Source organism: Lontra canadensis, unplaced genomic scaffold, assembly GCF_010015895.1.
Source record: "Lontra canadensis isolate GAN:19392208 unplaced genomic scaffold, GSC_riverotter_1.0 scaffold134, whole genome shotgun sequence".
NCBI lineage: Eukaryota > Metazoa > Chordata > Mammalia > Carnivora > Mustelidae > Lontra > Lontra canadensis.
The window spans coordinates 1,658,722-1,681,430 of record NW_022631128.1 but is presented as its reverse complement, the minus strand read 5'-3'; the positions used below and the strand labels follow the sequence as shown (position 1 = coordinate 1,681,430).

Genomic DNA, 22,709 nt, shown 5'->3' with positions numbered 1-22,709 from the left:
AGCAGGCAGAGGGAGAAGCAGGCTCCCTGCTGAGCAAGGAGCCCAATGTGGGGCTCAATCCCAGGACCCCAAGATCATGATCTGAGCTGAAGGCAGCCATCTAACCTACTGAGCCACCCAGGCGTCCCCCTACCCTTAGAAATTTCCAAGTGAAGAGTAAGTTTTTGCCTCTGGCTCTTCCTACAAGTAAAAAGAGGGACAATGGCTACTGGGCCTCTGTGGACTTCAGAGGCAATATATTCCACACCTGCATGTGTTACTCTGCTCCATTTACCATGTGATCCAAAAAACTGCTAGTTTTGAGCAGCGCCCGGAACAAAAGAAGGCTATGCAACAGGTCCAGAGTGCCATACAAGCTGCTCTCTCACTAGGGCAATAGGATCTGGTGGATCCAGTGGTGCTTGAAATGTCAGTGGCAGTTGGGGATGGAGCCTTGGGTAGGCCCCTAGAGGTGAACCACAGAGCCAACCTTGGGATTTTGGAGCAAAGCCCTATCATCCTCTGAGGATAACTGCTTTCCTGTTGACAAAGAGCTTTTGGCTCGCTACTGGGTCTCAGTTTACTTGCTCGCTGAATTTAAGCCTATTAGTCAGTGGAAGAAAGGAAACTCAGCAAGGACTCCTTCGGTAATGGTCAGCAAACACAGAAGAGCCTGGTGCTGAATCCTCACACCATGGTGGGACATGAGAACTATGGCAAGCGGTAGAGACCCACTCAGAGGGGGCCCAAGTCCTTCTGATCAGGCCCCAGCTGGTGGATGGTGTGAGGTCAGTAGCAGCTCCTGGAGCACTGAGCCTGAGTCTTTCCGGAGTTGTGCTGCTCTGGCATGCAGGCTGAGGTGGGTGACAAGTTCTTCTAAGGCTAAATAATGGCACAAACTCAATTGTCAACAAGTACTGGAAGGGAAGGAATGCTAAAGAGAGCATGATGTTGTTAGCAGGTGAGACTTCAGGTGGGATGTGGCAACTCCACAGCCTTGACCTTGACCTTGAAGCTGCTCTGCCCCTTCAGGCCTGGAACCAAGTAGGTGGCTTGCCCTGTGGAACTGAGGAGGTGAGGGTCTTTCACATTCCATTTTCCCAGCCTGGGCTCTCTGGGCCTGTGGTGCCAGTAGCAGCCATCCTGGCCTCACAACCATCCTTGGAGTCATTCATTCCTCTTCCAGAAGGCTAACGCATGGGCACAGCTGAACAGTTTTATCAGCCTCTTTCCTACCAGCAGAATCCCAGCTACCCCACAGCCTTCCCTCATTGTTTCCTGTCTCTGTCCTCTTCAGTCGAAGCTGACTGACGTAGTTGAAGAAATCCACAAGTCATACAACTGATCTCTTTCACAACTGGTTGTCCACATTTTTGGTTCTTTCCAGAGTCTCATCCCATTTTTCGCATATGGACAGGCTGAGTATTTTCCAAATCTTCAAGCTCTGCTTCTTCTCTTACTAATGATTCCTTTCTAATATTTTTCTTTTCTCCTACATTTTATGGTAAGCAGCAAGGAAAACACAGGCTATGCCTTTAACACTTTTGTTTAGAAACTTCCACAGCTAACTACCCAAGTTTATCACTTACACTTTCTGCTTTTCACCCAACAGAACATAATTCAGTCAGGTTCCCTGCCACTTTGTAACAAGGATCTCCTTTTTTCCAGTTTCCAGTAACACGCTCCTCACTCTATCTGAGACCAAAGCCCCATTAGCGTCCCCATTTCTACCAGTGAATCTCTTCAAGGCAATCTAGGCTTTCTGTCAAGCACCTTTCCAGCCTCTACCCACTGTCTGATTCCAAAACCACTTCTGTGTCTTTTTCAGTATTTGCTATGGCAGCATCCCCCTTGCCAAGGACAAAAATCTATCTTAGTTTCCTAGGGCTGCTTTAACAAAGTGCCACAAGCTGGACAGCTCAAAACAACAGACATGCACTGTATCACAGTTCTGGAGACCAGAAGTCCAAAATCAAGGTGTCAGTAAGGCCAATGCTCTTTTTGAAGGAGAACCTTCAAAACAGGAAGGAACTCTTCCATGCTTCTCTCTCTGACCTCTTGGTGGCCTCTGGCATGTCTCGGCTTACAGATTCATCACTTCAGTGACCTGGCCATCTTCTTTTCCTTCACACTGTCTTTCCTCTGTGTGTGTCTGTCTCTATGTCTAGATTTCCCTTATTTTAAGCATACCAGTCATACTGGATTAGGACCCACCGAAAAGACCCAGTTTGAGCTTGGCTACTTCTGTAAAGACCCCCAATTCCAAAAAAAGATCATATCCCAAGGTGCTTAGTCCTAACAGGTTAGGCTTTCAACAGAGTTTCCTTGGAGGAATACAATTTTATGCATAACACGCTCCTTGTAGTTTCTCCGAAGGGCTGTGCTTACCCACTGAGCGCAGATGGCTGTAATTCTCCAGCGTCACATCCCGGTACAAGCGTCTCTGAGCAGGGTCCAGTTGCTGCCACTCTTCCTTGCTGAAGTCCACAGTCACGTCCTCGAATGACACAGAGACCTGTAACAACACAGTCCCGTTCAAGGCGACAGGGTCAGCAGTGGGCGATAGGGAGAGGATCATTAAGGAATTATTTTTTAAGGATTTGTTTTTCACCAGAATATGCTATACAGTATGACTATTAAATACCTAGTTATATGTAGTGTTGTGTAACATACAAATATCTAATCATAAATTTTTGCAATTCATTGTATTCAACATTTAGTCAGTTTGTTTAAAGATCTGATTTATTTATTCATGAGAGAGAGAGAGGCAGAGGTGGAGGGAGAAGCAGGCTCCCCCATGGAGCAGGGCTCTATCCCAGGACCCTGGGGTCATGACGTGAACTGAAGGCAGAGGCTTCACTGACCGAGCCACCCAGGCACCCCCAGTCTTTCATTTTTAAAAATAACAATTTTGTACAGGATTTGTCCTTGATCCCATTTTGTTGTTCATTTTAATGGGAAGTTTGTGTTCTATAATTTTTTTTTATTTTGTTTTACTTTACAGTCATTTATTGTGCTCCAGTGAAAGAGAAAAAGAAAGTGCTTGCATTACAAACACCACGGTCAAGTCCACATATGCCGGTCGCTGCAAACCAAACCATGTGTGTCCGCCAGGTCTCTGGGCATGCAGTTTGCTTCCACTGTAGGAATGGGGAGGGGGCAGGGCAGGCCTGGGCTCTGGGGGTTTTGCTTGGGGGAGAGAAATTTTTGTCCTGGGGGGCACCCACCTGTAAGGGAGTCAGGAGACAGCTAGGGATAGCTTTGCTCAGCGTGTCCTTTGGATGCTGTTGGGAACACCCAGCTCAATGCTGGATCCTGCAGCACTGAGGAGGAGGGCCCCTTCCCCCACCACAGACACCTCAGAGTGCCCCCCCAATGCTAACCCTGTAAGCAGATCCAAGGGGGCTAGAGGACACCATGCAGGGTGAGGGGGTTGGTGGGGCCAGCTCAATCCTGCCAAGAGCACCAGCCAGCCTCCCTGGAGGGAAGGAGTGAGGCCCCAGGGCCCCAGGCTGAGTTGTAGCAGTTGTGTGGGTGGTGGTTGTGGGCAGGCTGGCCCAGCTCTGAGTGTTCAAGTGTCAGGCAGTTTGGGGGGTCACAGACCTGGCACAGCGGCCCATAGACGGTCATGCCCTGCCACGATGCCCCCTTGTTGCTGTCCATCTGCAGGCTGACATTGAACATGTCACAGTGTTCCATGCCCAGCCCAGGCTTGAGGATCTGTTGCTTGGTCCCAGGTGCAGTCAGCCTGGCTTGGCTGTCTCCCTTATTGGTGGCCTGGTCTAGGGGCGGGTTCTTGCTCAGCTTGGGGTCATAGAGGTGGTGCCGGGTGCCATAGGCTGTCATACCCTGCTGGCTAGCAAATCTGTTGGTCCCATCTGTAGCCCGATGATGTTCTCTTAGCTTCTTTGGCTCAAATTTCTGTTCCTGCTTCTCTGCATGCTTCACCCCTAAATTCACCTTATTCCTTTTCGTCTTGGCCATGACTGGGAGGGAGGACTGCACCTGGGTGTGGTTGGTTTTCTCAAACAAGTCATTGCCTCAAAAATGTCACGGGACTTCACCCCATACTCGGTGATGGCCTTGATGCAGTTGCCAATGTTTTCTAGCTGGTGCCAATTTTGGGTCGACTCATCGAACTTCTTCATGGAGCCTGGCTGGAACTTACTGATGCTATCTTTGAGGCTGTCTGTGAAACTGTTGCTGATGTGGTGCCCTGTCAACCCCTCGATCCATTCTCAAAGCTCCTGCTCCTGCTTGTGGTCGTACTTTTGGGCCAGCTTGTTCTTGACCTCAACAGACAAGCCACAGGAGGGACCCTGGTTGAAGTGAGCAGAGGACATGCTGGCTGGTGGTGGGCAGTGGTGGTAGTGGTGCTGAGGACCGAGGCGGCAGCTAAGGCTCCATCTGCCTGTGTTCTATAACTTCTAGAAGGAAGCATGCACACTTTTTTTTTAACTTTACATAGCTCCCTCTACTGTTGTTTTAATTAATTCTTCACAAATAAGGCCATTTTCTCTTCATGCCTTTTTAAAAAAGATTTTATTTAACTATTAGAGTGAGAATAAGAGAGAGAGAGAGAGAGAGAGAAAATGAGGGGGGAGGGTCAGGGAGAAACAGACGCCCTGCTGAGCAGGGAGCCTATGTGGGACTTGATCTGGGGACTCCAGGATCATGACCTGAGCCGAAGGCAGTTGCTTAACCAACTGAGCCACCCAGGCGCCCTCTCTTCATGCCTTTTTATTGCTCATTTCTAATTTAATTCTGTAATGGTGAGAAAATATACTCTGTATGATTTCAACTTATGGTCTATCTAGGAGAATGGTTCGTGTGTCCCTGGAAAAGAATGTGTATTCAGCTGTTGATGGCTGTAGTATTCTATAATATATAAATCAAGTTGGCTGAGTGTTGTTGAAATTTTCTACCACCATAGTCATTTGTCCTCTACTTGTTCAACCAATTATTTATCAACTTTCTGGTAAAAATTGGCATGGAAGTGTTAAAGTTTATGTGGCTATGCAAAGGACCTAGAATAGCCAAAGCAAGGAATACGTAATGATAAGTCTTATTATAAAGCTATGATACTTTACACAGTGTGGTACTCATGTAAGTACAGACAGATTTATCAATGGAGCAGAACAGAGAGTCCAGAAACAGGACACACCTATGGACAACTGTTTTTTCACAAAGGTACCAAAGTACTTCAATGGGGAAAAGGAAAGTCTTTTCAAAAAATTGTGCTAGAACAATGGATAAAAGTTTTAGAGGAAAAAAAACAAACCTTGACCCACACCTTACACCACATACAAAAATTAACAATAATTAAGTTCCAGGACGACTGAATTAAATTTTATCAGACCAACTTTCACATAGGTAACAACTATACTCTGAGCAAAATATAAAAAAAAAATCTGAGGTACTGAAAAGTAACAAAAATCAGGTATTTACTGGAAGAGAACTGACAATTAGAAGAAGGGATGGCACTGGTTGGGTTTACCAAGTTTACAGCCTTTAGCTTGTAAACAGGCCTAGTCAATGCCATGCAGGGTAACTACAATTCCACTGGAAAAACTTCAGTCTTACTGAACTTGAAGAGTCAAAGGAGAGTTTTGCAGTCATCATGACCACCAGAAAGACAAGGGAGAATTCAGACAGAAAAGGGTGCCTGAGATCTGTGTGTTAACTCTTCTTAATTTCTGGTTGAGTAAATAAATTTAACTAAAATTTGAGTTACCATAAACCACAGAGGAGACCATTGCCAACTGGAGTCCAGCCAAATTAAGTGCTTACTAAACCAAATGAAACAAACAAAAAAAAAATCAGCAATCTTCAGGGGAACTAAACAGAATTCAAAAGGTCTACAGTATGATTCAAAACATACAAGATACAGTTGAAAATAATCAACATAGAAACAGAAAGCTCCCAAGAGAAATAAAAGAGGTTCAAGAGGAAATGCAATCAGAGACTGACCCTGAACTGATTCAAATGCTGGAATTAGTGGTAAAGGATTTTAAACCAGGTATCTATAAGTACGCTTATGAACATAAAGAAAAATACATTCACAGTGAAAGAATAATAGGATAGTTCAACTGAGAAGCACTATAAAAATAACCAACTAGACTACTATGAACAATTATATGCAAACAAACTGGACAACCTAGAAGAAATGGATACATTCCTAGAAACACACAACCTATCACGATTGAATCATGAAAAAATAGAAAATCTAAACAGACTGAATACTAACAAGAAGACTGAATCAGTAATCAAAAACCTCCTAACAAAGAAAAGTCCAGAATCAAATAGCTTCACTAAGAATCCCACTGAACATTCAAAAAAGAATACCAATCTTTCTCAAACTCTTCCAAAAAAACAGCAGAGAAATTCATCTAAGGAGGCCAAATTTACCCTGAAACCAAAGCCACATAAGGGCACAAGACAAGAAAATTACAGCTTAATACCCATGAAGAATACAGATGCAAAAATCCTCAAAAAATTTTACCAAAATGAATTCAACAATACATTAAAAGAATCATACAAAATGGCCAAATGGGACTTATTCCAGTGATAAGGATGGCTCAACATCTGCAAATCAATCAATGTGACACACCACATTAATAAAATAAGGATAAAATCATATGATCATCTCAACAGATGCAGAAAAAACAATTAACAAAGTTCAACATCCATTTATGATAAAAACTCTCAACAAAACAGGTACAGAGAGAAGGTATCTCAACACAATAAAAACCACATATGACAAGCCCACAACTAACATCATAATCAATAGTGGAAAGTTGAAAGCTTTTCTAAGATCAGAAACAAGACAAAGATGCCCACTCTTGCCACTTTAATTCAAGAGTACTGGAAGTCCTAGCCAAAGCAATTAGACAAGAAAAAGAAATAAAAAGCATCCAAATCAAAAAGGAAGATGGAAAACTGTCACTATTTGTAGATGACATCTTATTATACATAGAAAACACTAAAGACTCCACCAAAAAATCTGTTAGAACTAAAAAATGAATCAATAAAGTGTTAGGACACAAAAATCAATATACGAAAATCTGTTGTGTTTCTGTACACTAATAATGAATTACCAGAAAAAGAAATTAAGAAAATGACCCCATTTATAACTGCATCAAGAAAAATACCTATGTTAAAAAAAAGAAAAAGAAAAAAAAAAAGAAAAATACCCTGGAATAAATTACCCAAGGAGGTTAAAGAACTATACACTGAAAATTTTAACACACTGATGAAAGAAACTAAATAAGACAAGTAAATAGAAAGATATTCTGTGCTTATGGATAGGAAGAATTAATATTGTTAAAATATTACCAATTTACCAAATATATTTACCAAATATATTGCAGATTCACTGCAATCCCTGTCAAAATTCCAATGGCATTTTTCAGAGAAATAGAACAAACCTAAAATATTTATGGAACCAGAGATGACCCTAAAACAGCCAAAGCAATCTTCAGAAAGAACAAAGCTGGAGGTATCACAACCCAGATTTCAAACTATATTACAAAGTTATAACAATCAAAACAGTATGTTATAGCATAAAAACAGATACTTTAGAGCAGAGCCCAGAAATTAACCCACCATAGATGGTCAGTTAATTTACAACAAAAGGGACAAAAAATACAGTGGAGAAAGGACAGTCTCTTCAATAAATGGTGTTGGAAAAACTGGACAACTACATGCAAAACAATGAAACTGGACCACCTTCTGACACCATACACAAAAATTAATTCAAGATGGACTAAAGACTTAAATGTGAGACCTGCAACCATAAAGCTCCTAGAAGAAAACATAGCCAGTAATCTCACTGACATCAGTCTTAGCAACATTTTTTGTAGATACATTACCTCAGGCAAGGGAAACAAAAGCAAACATAAACTACTGGGACCACACCAAAATAAAAAGCCTTTGCACAGCAAAGGAAACCATCAACAAAACAAAAAGGCAACCTAGTGAATGGTAGAAGATATTTGCAAATGATATATCCAATAAGAGGTTAATATCCAAAAACTCAGTTTTAACCCCCCCCAAATAATCTGATTTAACAACAGTCAGAAGACCTGAACAGAAATTTTTCCATAAAAGACATACATAAAAAGATGCTCCATTGTCAGGTTACCTTGCATTTTTGTATATTTTGTAACATAAGTAAATTTTCATGAAGTAATATGTAATAGATGAATAAAATAATAAATTATATATATTGGGGAAAAAAAGATGCTCAACATCAGTGATCATCAGGGAAATGCAAAGCAAAACCACAGTGAGATATTACCTTAATACCTATCAGAATGGCTAGAATCTAAAAGAAATAACAACTGTTGGAGAGGATGTGGAGAAACAGGAACCCTTGTGTACTGTTGGTGGGAATGGAAATTAGTGCAGTCACTGGGGAAAACAGTGTGGCAGTTCCTCAAAAAATTAAAAATAAAATATCATATGATGCAGAAATGCCACTATTGGATATTTACCCAAAGAAAAGGAAATCACTAATTCAAAAAGATACATGCACCCCTATGTTAACTGCAGCGTTATTTACAATATTTATAATAGCCAAGATATGGAAGCAACCTAAGTGTCCACTGATAGGTGAATGGGTAAAGAAAATGTGGTATGTGGGCACCTGGCTGGCTCAGTTGTTAAGCGTCTGCCTTCACCTCAGGTCATGATCCCAAGGTCCTGGGACTGAGTTCTGCATTGGGCTTCTTGCTCAGCGGGGAGCCTGCTTCTCCCTCTAACTTTCTTCCTTGTGTGTGATCTCTCTCTCTCTCTCTCTCTCTCTCAAATAAATAAAAATAAACTCTTAAAAAAAGAAGATGTGGTATATAAAATGAAATATTACTCAGCCACAAGAAAGAATGAGATCTTGCCATTTGTGACAACATGGGTGGGCCTAGAAGGTACTATCCTAAGTAAAATAAGTCAGACAGAGAAAACAGATGCCATGACTTCACTTATATGTGGAATCTATAAAACAAAACAAATGAACAAACAAGTGAAAAGACAGACTCTTAAATACAGAGAACAAACTGGTGGTTGCCAGAAGGGAGATGACAGGGGAGATGGGTGAAATAAAGGGGCTTAAGAGGTACAAACTTGCAGTTATAAAATAAGTGAGTCATGAGATGAAAAGTACAGCAAAGGAAATAGTCAATGATACTGTAATAACGTACGGTGACTACACTTACTATAATGAGCACTGACTAATGTATAGAATTGTTGAATCAAGATGCTGTATATGCAAAACTAACACGACATTTTTTTAAAAAGATTTTTATTTATTTATTTGACAGAGAGAGAGATCACAAGTAAGCAGAGAGTCAGGCAGAGGGACACTGGGATCATGACCTGAGCCGAAGGCAGAGGCTTAACCCACTGAGCCATCCAGGCACCCCCTAACATGACATTTTATGTTAGTTATATTTCAATTTTATTTTCTTTCCTTCTTTATTTTAAATATTTTATTTATTTATTTATTTGTTTGAGAAAGAGAAAGTAGAGTGAGAAAGGGAGAATGAGTTGGGGGTGAGGGGTAGAGGAAGAGGGACAAGCAAGACTCCCTGCTGAGCAGGGAGCTTGACGTGGAGCTTGATCCCAGGACCCTGGGATCATGACCTAAGCCAAAGGCAGACGCTTTAACCCACTGGGCCACCCAGGTGCCCGGCAGTTATATTTCAATTTTTAAAAAAGGAAAAAAACCCTAAAACTCAAAGTGCCCTAGAAGAAAACATAAGAGAATATCTTTGCAACACTGGGTCCAACAAGGATTTCTTGACATAGTACAAAAAAAACCATAAAGATAAAAGAACATTTTGATAAATGAGGCCTTATCAAAATTAAAACTTCTGCACATAAAAAGATGCCATTAAGAAAATGAAAAATCAAGACATAGCCTGGGAAAAGATATCTGCAATACATATACAAAACACCTGTAGTGAGAATGTAGAAAGAACGCCTACAAAATAATAACTAAGAGACACATTATGCAACTTTTTTAAATGGGCAAATTCCTTGAACAGACACCAAAAAAGATCTCCAAATGGCCAATAAAGCACATGAAAAGATGTTCAACAGCTTTATCCATGAAAACCAAACACTAGAAACATTCAAAATGTTCATCAGCAGGTGTACAGAGATTGTGCTATATTCATACAACGGAACACCCAGCCATAGCAAGGAGAGATCTGGACAGACACAACCTGAATGACTCTCCAAAATATTTTGTTCATTTAGAAACAGAAGCCAAACACAGACCAAATGATTCTGTTTATATGAGAATCAAGAACAAGCCTGGGACGCCTGGGTGGCTCAGTGGGTTAAGCGACTGCCTTCAGCTCAGGTCATGATCCCAGAGTCCTGGGATCGAGCCGCGAATCAGGCTCCCTGCTCAGTATAGAGCCTGCTTCCTCCTCTCTCTCTCTGCCTGCCTGTCTGCCTACTTGTGATTTCTCTGTCAAATAAATAAATAAAATCTTTAAAAAAAAAAAAAGAACAAACAGAGCTAATATATAGGGATTAGAAATCTTAAAAAATGGTTGCCTCAGGGGTAGGATACTGACTGGTCAGGAGGGTGATGGACGGGCTCTGTACTTTGGTTTGAGTGGTGGTTACTTGGATATATTTGTCAAAACTCATCAAACTATACATAATTCAACATCTTTCAAATATAGCTCAGTTTCAAAAGACACAGAAAACCAAAGCGTATGTTAGAAATATACTTAAGGTACACTGTGGGCCCCAAAGGGAAAGTAGTTCTACTGGGTGTGTAGGGTTAGGGTCTTTAGAGTTGGTACAGTTTAAATAGGATCTTGGAGGGGGAAAGTAAGTATAATGGAGATAAACAGGGGAAAATACTTTCTAGAAAAGATAAAGAGAAAGGTATGGAGAAAGGAAAATACATGGTAATTAAGGAAAGAATGAACAGCTCTGTAAAAAGGAGAGAAGACAATCAAGTATGTTAGGCAGGTGATTATAAGAAAAAAAAAATCCAAGGAAGTATGCTAGAGTCTGATCATGAAAACAGTGTAAATTCCTTTCATGATACAGTCGTACCTTGTTTTATCGGGGTTCACTTTATTGCATTTTGCTGATATTGCGTTTTTTACAAATGGAAGGTTTGTTGCAACCCTGCCTTGAGCAAATCAGACCCATTAATAACCCTACAGCAGCCTCCAAGTGTTTAAGTGAAAGGAAAAGTCACATGTCTCTCACTTTAGACTGAAAGCTAGAAATGATTAACCTTAGTGACTAAGGCCTATCAAAAATGGAGATAAACCAAAAAGCTAGGCCTCTTGCCCCAGGTAGCCAAGTTGTGAACACCAAGAAAAGTTCTTGAAGGAAACTGAAAGTGCTCCTTTGATGAACACAGGAATGATAAGCAAATAAAACAACCTTCTTGCTGATCTGGACAAAGCTGTAGTGGTCTGGGAAGGAAGACCAAATCGGTAGACACGTTCCCCTAAGCCAAAGCCTCATCCAGAGCAAGGCCCTAACTCTCCTCAATTCCGTGAAAGCTGACAGAGGTGAGGAAGCTACAGAAGAAAAGTTGGAAGCGAGGAGAGGTTGGTTCATGAAGTGTAAGAAAAGAAGCTGTCCCCTTAACATAAAAGTGCCTGGAGAATCAGCCAAGTCCTGATGGAGAAACTGCAGCAAGGTATCCCGAAGATCTAGCTAAGATCCTTCATGAAGATGGCTACATTAGAAAACATATTTTAACATCAATGAAACCGCATTCTGTTGAAAGAAGATGCCAGCTGGGACTTTCAGAGCAAGAGGGAAGTCCATGCCTGGCTTCAAAGCTTGAGACTAGATTCACTCTCTTGTTAGGGGCTAATGCGTTTGGTAACTTTAGGTGGAAGCTGGTGCTCATTTACCATTCTGAAAATCCTAGGATTCTTAAGAATGATGCTAAATTGGGGCGCCTCGGTGGCTCAGCTGGTTAAGCGTCTGCCTTGGGCTCAGGTCATGATCCCAGGGTCCTGGGATCCAGCCCCGAGGTGGGCTCACTGCTCAGCAGGAAGCCTGCTTCTCCCTCTGCCTTTCCCCCTGCCTGTGTTCTCTCTCTCTGTGTCTCTCTCTCTGTCAAATAAATAAATAAGATCTTTAAAAATACAAGAATGATGCTGAATCAACTCCGCCCGTGCTCTGTAAATGGAACAACAAAGCCCGGATGACAGCGTCTCTGTTTACAACACGGTTTACTGAATATCCTAAGCCCACTGTTGAGACCCGCTGTTCAGAAACAAAGATTCCCTTCAAAATACTCACTGACAATGCACCTGGTCACCCAAGAGCTCTGCTGGAGATGGACACGGAGAATAATGCTGTTCTCATGCCCACTAACACAACATGCATTCTGCAGCCCATGGGTCAAGGAGTAATTTTAACTTTCAAGCCCGACTATTTAAGAAACCCACTTTGTAAAACTATCGCTGCCATAGATGGTGATTCCTCTGATGGATCTGGGCAAAGAACATTGAAAACCTTCTGGAAAGGATTCACTGTTCTAGATGCCACTAAGAACATTCGGGATTCGTGGGAAGAGGTCAAAATATCAACATGAACAGGAGTTTAGAAGACACTGATTCCAACCTACCCTCATGGATGCACTGGAGGGGCTCAAGACTTCAGTGCAGGAAGTAACTGCAGATGTGGTGGAAACAGCAAGAGAACCAGAACGAGAAGTGGAGCCCGAAGATGTCAGAGAATTGCAGTCTCATGATGAAACTTTAATGGATGAGGAGTTGCTTCTTATGCATAAGCAAAGAAAATGGCTTTCTCTCTCTCTCTCTCTCTCTCTCTCTCTCTTTTTAAAGTAAGCTCTACACCCAACGTTGGGCTAGAACTCATGACCTCAAGATCAAGAGTCACATGCTTTACTGATTGAGCCAGCCAGGTGCCCCAGCAAGTGGCTTCTTGAGATAGAATCTATTCCTGATGAAGATGCTGTGAGGATCATTGAAATGAACACAAAGGGTTCAGAATAGGACATAATTTGGTGGCTAGAGCAGTGGCAAGGTTTGAGAGGATGAACTCCAGTTTTAAAAGAAATTCTACTCTGGGTAAAATGCTATCAAACAACATCACATGCTACAGAGAAATCATTTGTGAAAGGAAGAGTCAATCGATGTAGCAAACTTCACTGTTGTGTATTCTTTTTTTAAAGATTTTTATTTATTTATTTGACAGACAGAGATTACAAATAGGCAGAGAGGCAGGCAGAGAGAGAGGAGGAAGCAGGCTCCCTGCTGAGCAGGGAGCCCGATGCAGGGCTCAATCCCAGGACCCTGGGATCATGACATAAGCCGAAGGCAGAGGCTTTAACCCACTGAGCCACCCAGGCGCCCTGTGTCTTTTCTTTTTTTAAAAGATTTCACTTACTTATTTGAGAGAGAGAGAGAGAGCGAGAGTGAGCCACATGAGCTGGGGGGAGGGGCAGAGGGAGAAGCAGGCTCCCTGCTAAGCAAGAAGCCCGATGTGGGACTTGATCCCAGAACCCCGGGATCATGATCTGAGCTGAAGGCAGACGTTTAACCAACTGAGCCAGCCAGGCAGCCCCCCAACCCCCCAAACTGTCTTTTCAAGCATGCTTGAAAACAGCCTTAAAGATAGAGTAGTAAGGCAGCAAACAGCCTTAAAAGATAGAGTTCCCCGGCACCTGGGTGGCTCAGTGGGTTAAGCCTCTGCCTTCAGCTCAGGTCATGATCTCAGGGTCCTGGGATCAAGCCCCACATCGGGCTCTCTGTTCACCAGGGAGCCTGCTTCCTTCCTCTCTCTGTCTCTGCATCTCTGCCTACTTGTGATCTCTCTATCAAATAAATAAATAAAATCTTTAAAAAAAAAAAGAGTTCCCCAACTCCAGAGCAAGGGATAGGTTATATAAATTATACTCAAGGTAATTTTGGGCACCTGGGTGGCTCAACAGGAAGGCTCAGCCTCTCCCTCTGCCACCCCCCACTTGGGCTCTCTCTCCCTCTCTCTGTCAAATAACTCAACAAAGTCTTTGTTTAAAAAAAGACAATTTCTCCCTCCAAGCAAAGATCAGGAAGGCTTACTGCTCATGATGAAAGATTTGGGGTCCACAGGCTTGGGGGTTCCTCCCCTACAACAGAATCCACAGCATGTGCAAGTATCATCCAGCCGTCTTTGTGGCACCCTGTGAGAACTGGGGCCTAGAGAAGGGGCAGTGGCACTTAGAGAAGGGCACAGCAGCGCCCACGACTGACCTGAGTATTCAAGTCCTTTGTCTCTGACTCAGCAGGCTCATGTCTCCTGCCAGCCGCCACAAAACTGGGGCAGGCTGTTAGCTTGCAAATGGGATAAAATTTCAGGCCCTTCATAGTTCTTGGACGTTTGCGTGATTAGGAATGGTCGCACGCAGAGATGTGGCTTTTTGGAAGAGGAAGAATGAGGGCCTCACAGGCCTCTCCGGTAGGCAGAATGGATGACCCTACCTCCACCACCACAAAGATGTTCCCATCCTAATTCCTGGGACCTGTGACCTTTGAGGGAAGCCCATGGGAACCAGCAATGAATATGTTGACCTTATGAAGGCTCCCCTGTCACATTAAACTTCTATTAGTAAATATGTATGCTCTTCTCCTATTAATCTGTCTTTGTCAGTTTTCATTTTCAGAACCAGCTGGGGAACCTAAGAAGGTCAAGGAAAACTTTCTCCTCCCTTATGCGGCCATGAAAATGGGCCGTGAGTGCCCCCCAATTAAAGTGAATATCCTAAAAAGAAAAAAGTACCACTGTCCTTGGAAAGCCTGAGTTAGCCAATGGGCTCAGCTAGAAGGCAGTGCGGCTGTGGGATTGAGACAGCCCCGAAGCTGAAACATGAGGACCCAGCCACCTGACACAGAGCTCTGTGCATCCTGGAAACATGAGATGTTCATAGGCCCTGAGTAGCCGCTCCATGATTCAAATCCAAAAGTAAATGTAAAGACTTCCTGGCTGGCATGGATCCGCCCCTCCCACCCCATGCCTCATCCCTTCCTCTCTTTCTACCCTGAGATCAGTTGCTTTGAAGAAATGATTAGGGGTGGGACAGAGGCTCCCTGTTCCCAAGAGGGACGGACCAAGGGCCATACACACCCTCCTGAGTACTCTGGAGAACTTCAGGGATGGGAGCGCTCAGATTTTTTTTTAATCATTTTTTAAAATTTATTTTCAGCATAACAGTATTCATTGTTTTTGTACCACACCCAGAGCTCCATGCAATCCGTGCCCTCTCTAATACCCACCACCTGGTTCCCTCAACCTCCCACCCCCCCACCTCTTCAAACCCTTCAGATTGTTTTTCAGAGTCCATAGTCTCTCATGGTTCACCTCCCCCTTCCAATTTCCCCCAACTCCCTTCTCCTAACTCCCCATGTCCTCCATGCTATTTGTTATGCTCCACAAATAAGTGAAACCATAAGGCTTTGTTGGAGACAGGTACCGGGACCATCCTATCTGATCTCGAGGGGCAAGGGAACACCCAAATTAACCGATGGAGTTTTGGCATGGGTTGGCGAGGAAAGGAAGGGAAAGTGACGGGGGTGAGATGGGGCTTTGGGCCAATTCAATGCAGTTATTGTGGCTTCCATGGCTAAAAGCATCACCGGTAAAATGATTCATGGGCTTGTTCTGTGAATGTTCATAAAGTCCAAAAGGGATCCTCCCATTCAGGGACTGCCCTAGGCAAAGATATGGTGGTGAGACATGCAAATTGCTCCCCAATTTGCTCCCCAAATCCTCTCCCAGCTGGGCCAACAGAAACAGCAGAGAATTGCTAGAGGACAAAGGGGAGTCACTGCCTTATGTTTTTCTGTCCCATTGGCATTGAAGATGCTCTTCCATGGGTCTCTTGTGCTCTGCTGGGTAGGACAAGAAAGCAAGGCTCTAAACGCTTGTTTCCCTGGCATTTCTCAGGTTCATGTGTGAGGCAAGCAACTTTGAGGCTAGCTTCCAGGCTGCTAGTAAGCAGACTGCCCAGGCTCTGTCATGCAACACACTGCCTTCACAGGCAGCTGTCAAGGACAACCTGAGCTGCCCCTGGGAGAACTGTGGCTTGGGTAAGGTTAAAAACAAGGAAAAATGTCCCACATCACTTGCCATCAGGAAAATATGAATCAAAACCACAATGAGATACCACCTTACACCAGTTAGAATGGTTAAAATTAACAACACAAGAAACAACAGATTTTGGTGAGGATGCAGAGGAAGGGGAACCCTCTTACACTGTTGGTATGAATGCAAGCTGGTACAGCCACTTTGGAAAACAGCATGGAGGTTCCTCAAGATGTTAAAAATAGAGCTAACCTACAGCCCAGCAATCGCACTACTGGGTTTTTACCCCTAAGATACAGAAGTAGTGAGAATAAGGGGCATGTGCACCCCAATGTTAATAGCATCAATGTCCACAATAGCCAAACTATGGAAAGAGCCTAGATGTTCATCAACAGATGAATGGATAAGGAAAATGTGATATACACACACACATACACACAATGGAATACTATGCAGCCATCAAAAATGAAATCTTGACATTTGCAACAACGTGGAGGCTATTATGCTAAGTGAAATAAGTCAATCAGAGAAAGACAATCATCATATGATCCCACTGATATGAGGAATTTGAGAAATAAAACAGAGGATCATAGGGGAAGGGAGGGAAAAACAAAACAAGATGAAACCAGAGAGGGACACATATAATAAGAGACTCAATCTCAGGAAACAAACTGAGGGTTACTGGAGTGGAGAGGAGAAGGGATGGAGTCGCTGGGTGATGGACACTGGGGAGGGTATGTGCTATGGTGAGTGCTGTGAACTGTTAAGAATGATGAATCACAGGGGCACCTGGGTAGCTCAGTGGGTTAAAGCCTCTGCCTTCGGTTCAGGTCATGATCCCAGGGTCCTGGGATCGAGCCCCACATCGGGCTCTCTGCTCAGCAGGGATCCTGCTTCCTCCTCTCTCTCTGCCTGTCTCTTTGCCTACTTGTGAGCTCTGTCTGTCGAATAAATAAATAAAATCTTTAAAAAAAAAGACTGATGAATCACTGACCTGTACCCCTGAAACAAATAATACACATATGTTAATAAAAGATAAAAAAAATAAAGTATACAAAAAAAATAAATCAGAGAATAACAACAACAAAAAATGTGGCTCATATACACAATGGAATGTTACTCAACCCTCAGAAATGATGAATACCTACTAGTCACATCCACATGCATGTAACTGGAAGGGATTATGCTGAGCGAAATAAGTCCAGCAGAGAAAGACAATTATCATATGGTTTCACTTATATGTGGAACATAAGGAATAGCGAAAAGGACCACAGGGGAAGGGAGAGAAAATTGGACGGGAAGGAATCAGAGAGGGAAACAAACTGAGGGTCACTGAAAGGGAAGCGGGTGGGGGGATGGGGTAATCGGGTGACGAGCATTAAGGAGGGCATGTAATGTGATGGGCACTGGGTGTTATATGCAACTGATGAATCATCAAACACTACATCTGAAACTAATGATGTAGTCTATGTTGGCTAACTGAATATAAATTAAAAAATAAAAAATAAAAACAAGAAATTTCCCTGTAGCCAAAATGGAGACCCTTCTCCTTTCCCTTAGAGCATTTCCTTAAGAAAAGGGATACTTGTATATCCTTCCTCTGCCCCTTGGATATATATGTAAATCTTTAAAAAGGTTAAATAAGACTTTTGTTAGTATTACAACCCAGGAATGTTTTTCTTAGGGGCCTGGAAGCCATTTGAAATGGAAACATCAAGGAAGATAGCCTTCCTAACGCCCCCCACCCAAGTTGTACTATCATCAGCTTATCACTGAGCCAGGGAAATCTGATTTTGCCTTTTATTTTATTTTTTTTTTTTTGAGAGAGAGAGAGAGAGAATGAGAAAGAGAGAGCATGAGAGGGGGAGGGTCAGAGGGAGAAGCAGACTCCCCACTGAGCAGGGATCGAACCCGGGACTCCAGGATCAGGACCTGAGCTGAAGGTAGTCACTTAACCAAGTGAGCCAGCCAGGTGCCCTGATTTTGCCTTTAAGCCATTAACTTAGCAATTAACTAGCACAAATGGCCCCTCCAATTACCAGGGGAATTTAGGATGAACTATGCAAGAACGTATAGTAAATGGTGCTGTCAGGTCCTCTCTCCATGACTAGTTACCATTTATCTCGAAAACATGCAGATAATGGACTATTATCTGCTCAGCACAAAAGAGGGTGAGAGTTCTATCTTTGCGATCTCTTTAGCGGATTACCCATAATGCAAATCACAGTCTGGTTTAATACTCAGAAACAAAATTCTTTTCCTTCTTTCTTTTTTTTTACATTTGTAGAAATAATTTCTTAGATTGCCAGGAGGTTTTATTTTTAATTTTCCCCAACAATCTGCTGATAAGGATGGGATAGCCTCAAAGTTCCTAAACCGAAGGGCGCCTGGGTGGCTGAGTCAGTTAAGCGTCTGACTCTTGGTTTCAGCTCAGGTCATGATCTCGGGGGTTTTGAGATCAAACCCCGTGTCAGGTTCCGTGCTCAGCACGGAGTTTGCTTGAGATTTTTTCCCCTCCCTCCCCTTCTCCCTCTGTTTCTACCTGTGCCACCCCAGCCTCCCCTCCCTCTCTCTCAAAAAAAAGAAAAAAATTCCTGAACTTAACAGAGCTGAAGGTGAATTATAAAATATCTCCCTTCTAGCTCTGTGTAATTTTCAAATACCAGCTGGACAAGTCATGCTCTCCAATTTCAGATTTTATCCTTGAGTATGTATAATACAGGACCCAAAATCCATCAGTATCACCACTAGTTTTGATGGTGGAAAAATATGGTTACCCAGGAATGTTGCCTGCAGGTCTTTCTCTTAAAGAGCTAACATATCTCTATATAACATTTGGAATGGAATCTATTTGGAATGAGAATCCAGTATTACAGTGGCCCGAGGACAAGGCCTTTGGTTTGAGTGAATTGACTTATCGGTGGTGGTTTTTAGAAGAACCTCATCTTCAGCCACTGAATTACTTGTGTTTCTGGGATGAATCTCACTCCAGGGAAAAAGGTTAAAAATTATTTGAAAAGACTGTGCAAAACTGAAGAAGAAATGAAAGAATTAAAGCCACGTTTTCTTTACCAAACTCTCCTCCTTTCTCTGCCTTCCCCTAGATATCTTTATCCCTTCCTGTCTCAAACTAAGTCCTTGTAAGAGGGAAGCTATGATCTTTGAGATGGGCAGTTCTGTTAATTAGCAGATTGCCCTACAAAGAAGGACAAGGGCACAACTTTTTGAGCCAGTAATGAATTAAGTGCTCTGTAGTGATGAGGTCTGTGCACCTCACGCCCTAGCTCGGATTCGATTTCACGCTTCAGCTAGCCTCCACCTCAAGAGTCCTTCTTATCCACATACCCTGTGGCTAGGAAAACAGAGATGGTAAAACAACACTGGTCCGGGAATAATTGGGAACTTCGATAAAAGACTGTGTCCTCCTAAGATGGCAACAGGATAGAGAGTAGCAAGGGCAGTAGCTTGCAAAAGACAAACCAAGAAGGTGCTAGGCTGAAAAATACCAACACAGGGATACCAAATCCCCTATATGTGATACCAGACTGTCATGTAAGTCTACGTTTTTCCTGATTCACTGAGAAGACAGACAGCCCTTCCTAACCACATCACGTCGATGTCATGAAGAAGCTCCCTGGGCTCCCCAGAAGGGACTTGGAAGAGGAAGAATGCCCTTTTACTCTGTCAACGTTACTCATCAAAGGCCTTTTCCTGTGCCCAGGGAAGACCCACCGAAGTTCACACAAGTGTTTGCCAGGGTTTTTGCAGCTTACAACCCCGCACATGGAGATGTTCACCCGCTGCTGCAGAGAATTCTGCAGCCAGCGGGCTTTTGACTGTTTGGCGGAACAATCCCGTCAGGACTTGAAGATGACCCATTGCATCAGGGGGTATCATGGCCAAAAGACTCCAACCATCTACTGTACCCCCCCCAACAATCCCAGAAAAACAAAGGGCTTGGGGCGCCTGGGTGGCTCAGTTGGTTAAGCGTCTGCCTTCAGCTCAGGTCACGATCTCAGGGTCCTGGGATCGAGCCCCGCATTGGGTTCCCTGCTCAGCAGAGAGTCTGCTTCTCCCTCTGCCCCTTCCCCCCTGCTCGTGCTTTCTGTGTCTCTCAAATAAATAAAATCTAAAACAAAAACAACAACAACAAAAAAAAAAACCTAAGGGCTTTGGGGACCCACTGAAAGAGGCTGCAAATGGCCACGAATGAATCCTTCCTAGCTACAAGTGAGTTGAGAGAAATGACAGCAGTGTACCCAGAATAGGAGTGAGTTTCCTGTTGATGTCCATCCGCAGTTTGTTGAGGTTTTCTCACAAGATACTGTGAGGGATCCAGGGGCAGACCAAAGTCACCTGCTGGTACTACCCACTTCAGTCCCTGCCTAGGATGGCTACTGCTCAAGTCCTAGCAGTAGCTGCTGAGTCTGGAGATGATCTAGAGAAAGACAATGAAGAAGAGAAACAACTAAAAACCACTACGTTAACTGCTTGGTCACAAGTATTTTCTAAGGGAATATCCCTACTCTGGACAATAGGAAGGGAGCCAAGGCAGGTGAAAACTGTATGTCATTGTTGCAAGAAGCCAAGCCATTGGAAGAAGGTTTATAGAAAGAGGCTCCAAGAGGACAGACGTAAGAACAAGGAACAAGGGAATCAGGAGCCCTGGCGAAAACCCTCAGTCAGGGAATAATAGGCAAATGGCTCAAAACTGACTAGTCGAGGAAGCCTTCGAGGTAGGAACCTGTGAACCATAAGTTCAATAACTTTCCCTCAGGCTAAACGATGCATGCCTTTTCTGGTAAATACTGATGCTACTTATTCTGCAATTCCTTCAGAAATGTGTCACTTGCATCTAGTGGTAGGTCCACCCCAGTTGTTGACATTTCAGGGCAGCCTTCTACGTGTTCCTTTTTTTCCATGATCTCTTTACAGATGGGTCATCTGATGAAGAACATGCCTTCTTTCTCCTGTAAACCCATCAGCAAGATACCTGCTTGAGAATGAGCTATGCAAAAGAAAAGCCACCATATTTTGTGCTCTGGACGGAGTGTTATGGTGCTCCCTGCTGAAAAGACACGCAATTTGGTGGTTCAGAAAGAAAATGAGCATGAGAGAGAGTAGCAGGCTCAGGCTGTGCTGGAAAAATAGCCCAGACTGGGACAAATCAATGCATTGCTTTGGGACCTAGAAAATAATGATACTGATTCAACTAAAGAGCTAGAATTGAGGGACGCCTGGGTGGCTCAGTTGGTTAAGCAGCTGCCTTCGGCTCAGGTCATGATCCCAGCGTCCTGGGATCGAGTCCCACATCGGGCTCCTTGCTCTGCAGGGAACCTGCTTCTCCCTCTGCCTCTGCCTGCCATTCTGTCTGCCTGTGCTCGCTCTCTCTCTCTCTCTCATAAATAAATAAAATCTTTAAAAAAAAAAAAAAGAGCTAGAATTGATCAAAGAAGTGTACCAATAAGATAAGCTCTGGCCATGTGTAAAACAATATCCTTTGTTGAGAGACACGTTCGGGAGAATAAAATCAGTTATAAGAGAGTTAGGAAAAACAAGGATAATTTAAAAAGGGAATTCACCCTATAATACTCCCATACTTCCAGTAAAGAAGGAAGGTAAATTTGACAAAGATGGACAATCACTACATAGATTTGTACAAGATTTGGGGTGCCTAGGTGGCTCAGTTGGGTAAGCATCTGCCTTTGGCTCAGGTCATGATCCCAGGGTCCTGGGATCGAGTCCCACATTGGGCTCCCTGCTTGGCCAGGGAACCTGGTTCTCCCTCTGCCTCTGTCCCTCCACCGCTCATGGTCTCTCTCATTCACTCTCTCTGTCTCAAATAAATAAAAATTTTTAAAAAAGATTTGTACAAGGTTTTAGAGAAGTTAATAAATCTGTTGTTCCATTAATCCCTAGAGTTCCTAACCCAGTAACTATTCTGACTTCGGTACCAGAGTCTGCAAAGTTTTCTGTAATTAATGGGTGTTCTGGGTTTTTTTTTTTTCTTTCTGTTCCTCTAGCTTATGAGTCAAATTCCTAAGGATTTTACTTCTTAAGGACTCCAGTATTTACAGCAAGGGACTCTCCTACTACTCACTCTAGCCACTCGCAGGAAAGCTTCGTGAAATCTGTTCCACTAGAGGAATCGATAATTATTCAATATGTAGATTATTTGCTCTGCAACTAAAGAACAATGCAAAATGGGTACTGTGGCTTTGTTACAATTCCCTGCTTCACTGGGGCATAAGGCCTCTCTGGACAAATTCTAGTATCGCCATGCTGGAGTGAAATATTGAAGGGATCTGTTGTCATGTAAAGGTCGTAATTTAGCTGATGAAAGGCTATATTCCAATAAGACATTCAGACCATAGCAGGGACTAGTGCACAGCAGATCCCAGTTTCCCAGCTTCCACAGGGGAAGGGGCGTGGTTCGCAGAAGCTCTAGTGAGAAACACTCACAAAGTGGAATCTACAGAGTCTCTGGTTTGGTCCCTAGAACCTGAAGAGGCTTGTAAGCAGCTGAAATTCACTGTAGGCTCTCCTCCGCCTTTGGAGAGTCCAAATCTTGTAAAACCTTCCCGCTTGTCTTATGCAACGTTAACTCCAGAGGTGGGGCTCAACTACAGACCACTGGCACATTTCTCAGTTGC

General features: G+C 43.3%; 1 protein-coding gene and 1 pseudogene across 2 annotated transcripts in view; both read right to left on the bottom strand.

Annotated features, from left to right (window-relative positions):
- ZNF81 (zinc finger protein 81) overlaps positions 1-22,709 on the bottom strand; it is a 101,346-nt gene that overhangs the window by 25,169 nt on the left and 53,468 nt on the right. For both annotated transcript variants that reach the window (XM_032842872.1, XM_032842871.1), the window contains exon 4: positions 2,368-2,494. In XM_032842872.1, the coding sequence (XP_032698763.1) occupies positions 2,368-2,494 (127 nt within the window). The remainder of the gene's footprint in view (positions 1-2,367; positions 2,495-22,709) is intronic.
- LOC116858229 lies at positions 3,427-4,322 on the bottom strand (annotated as a pseudogene).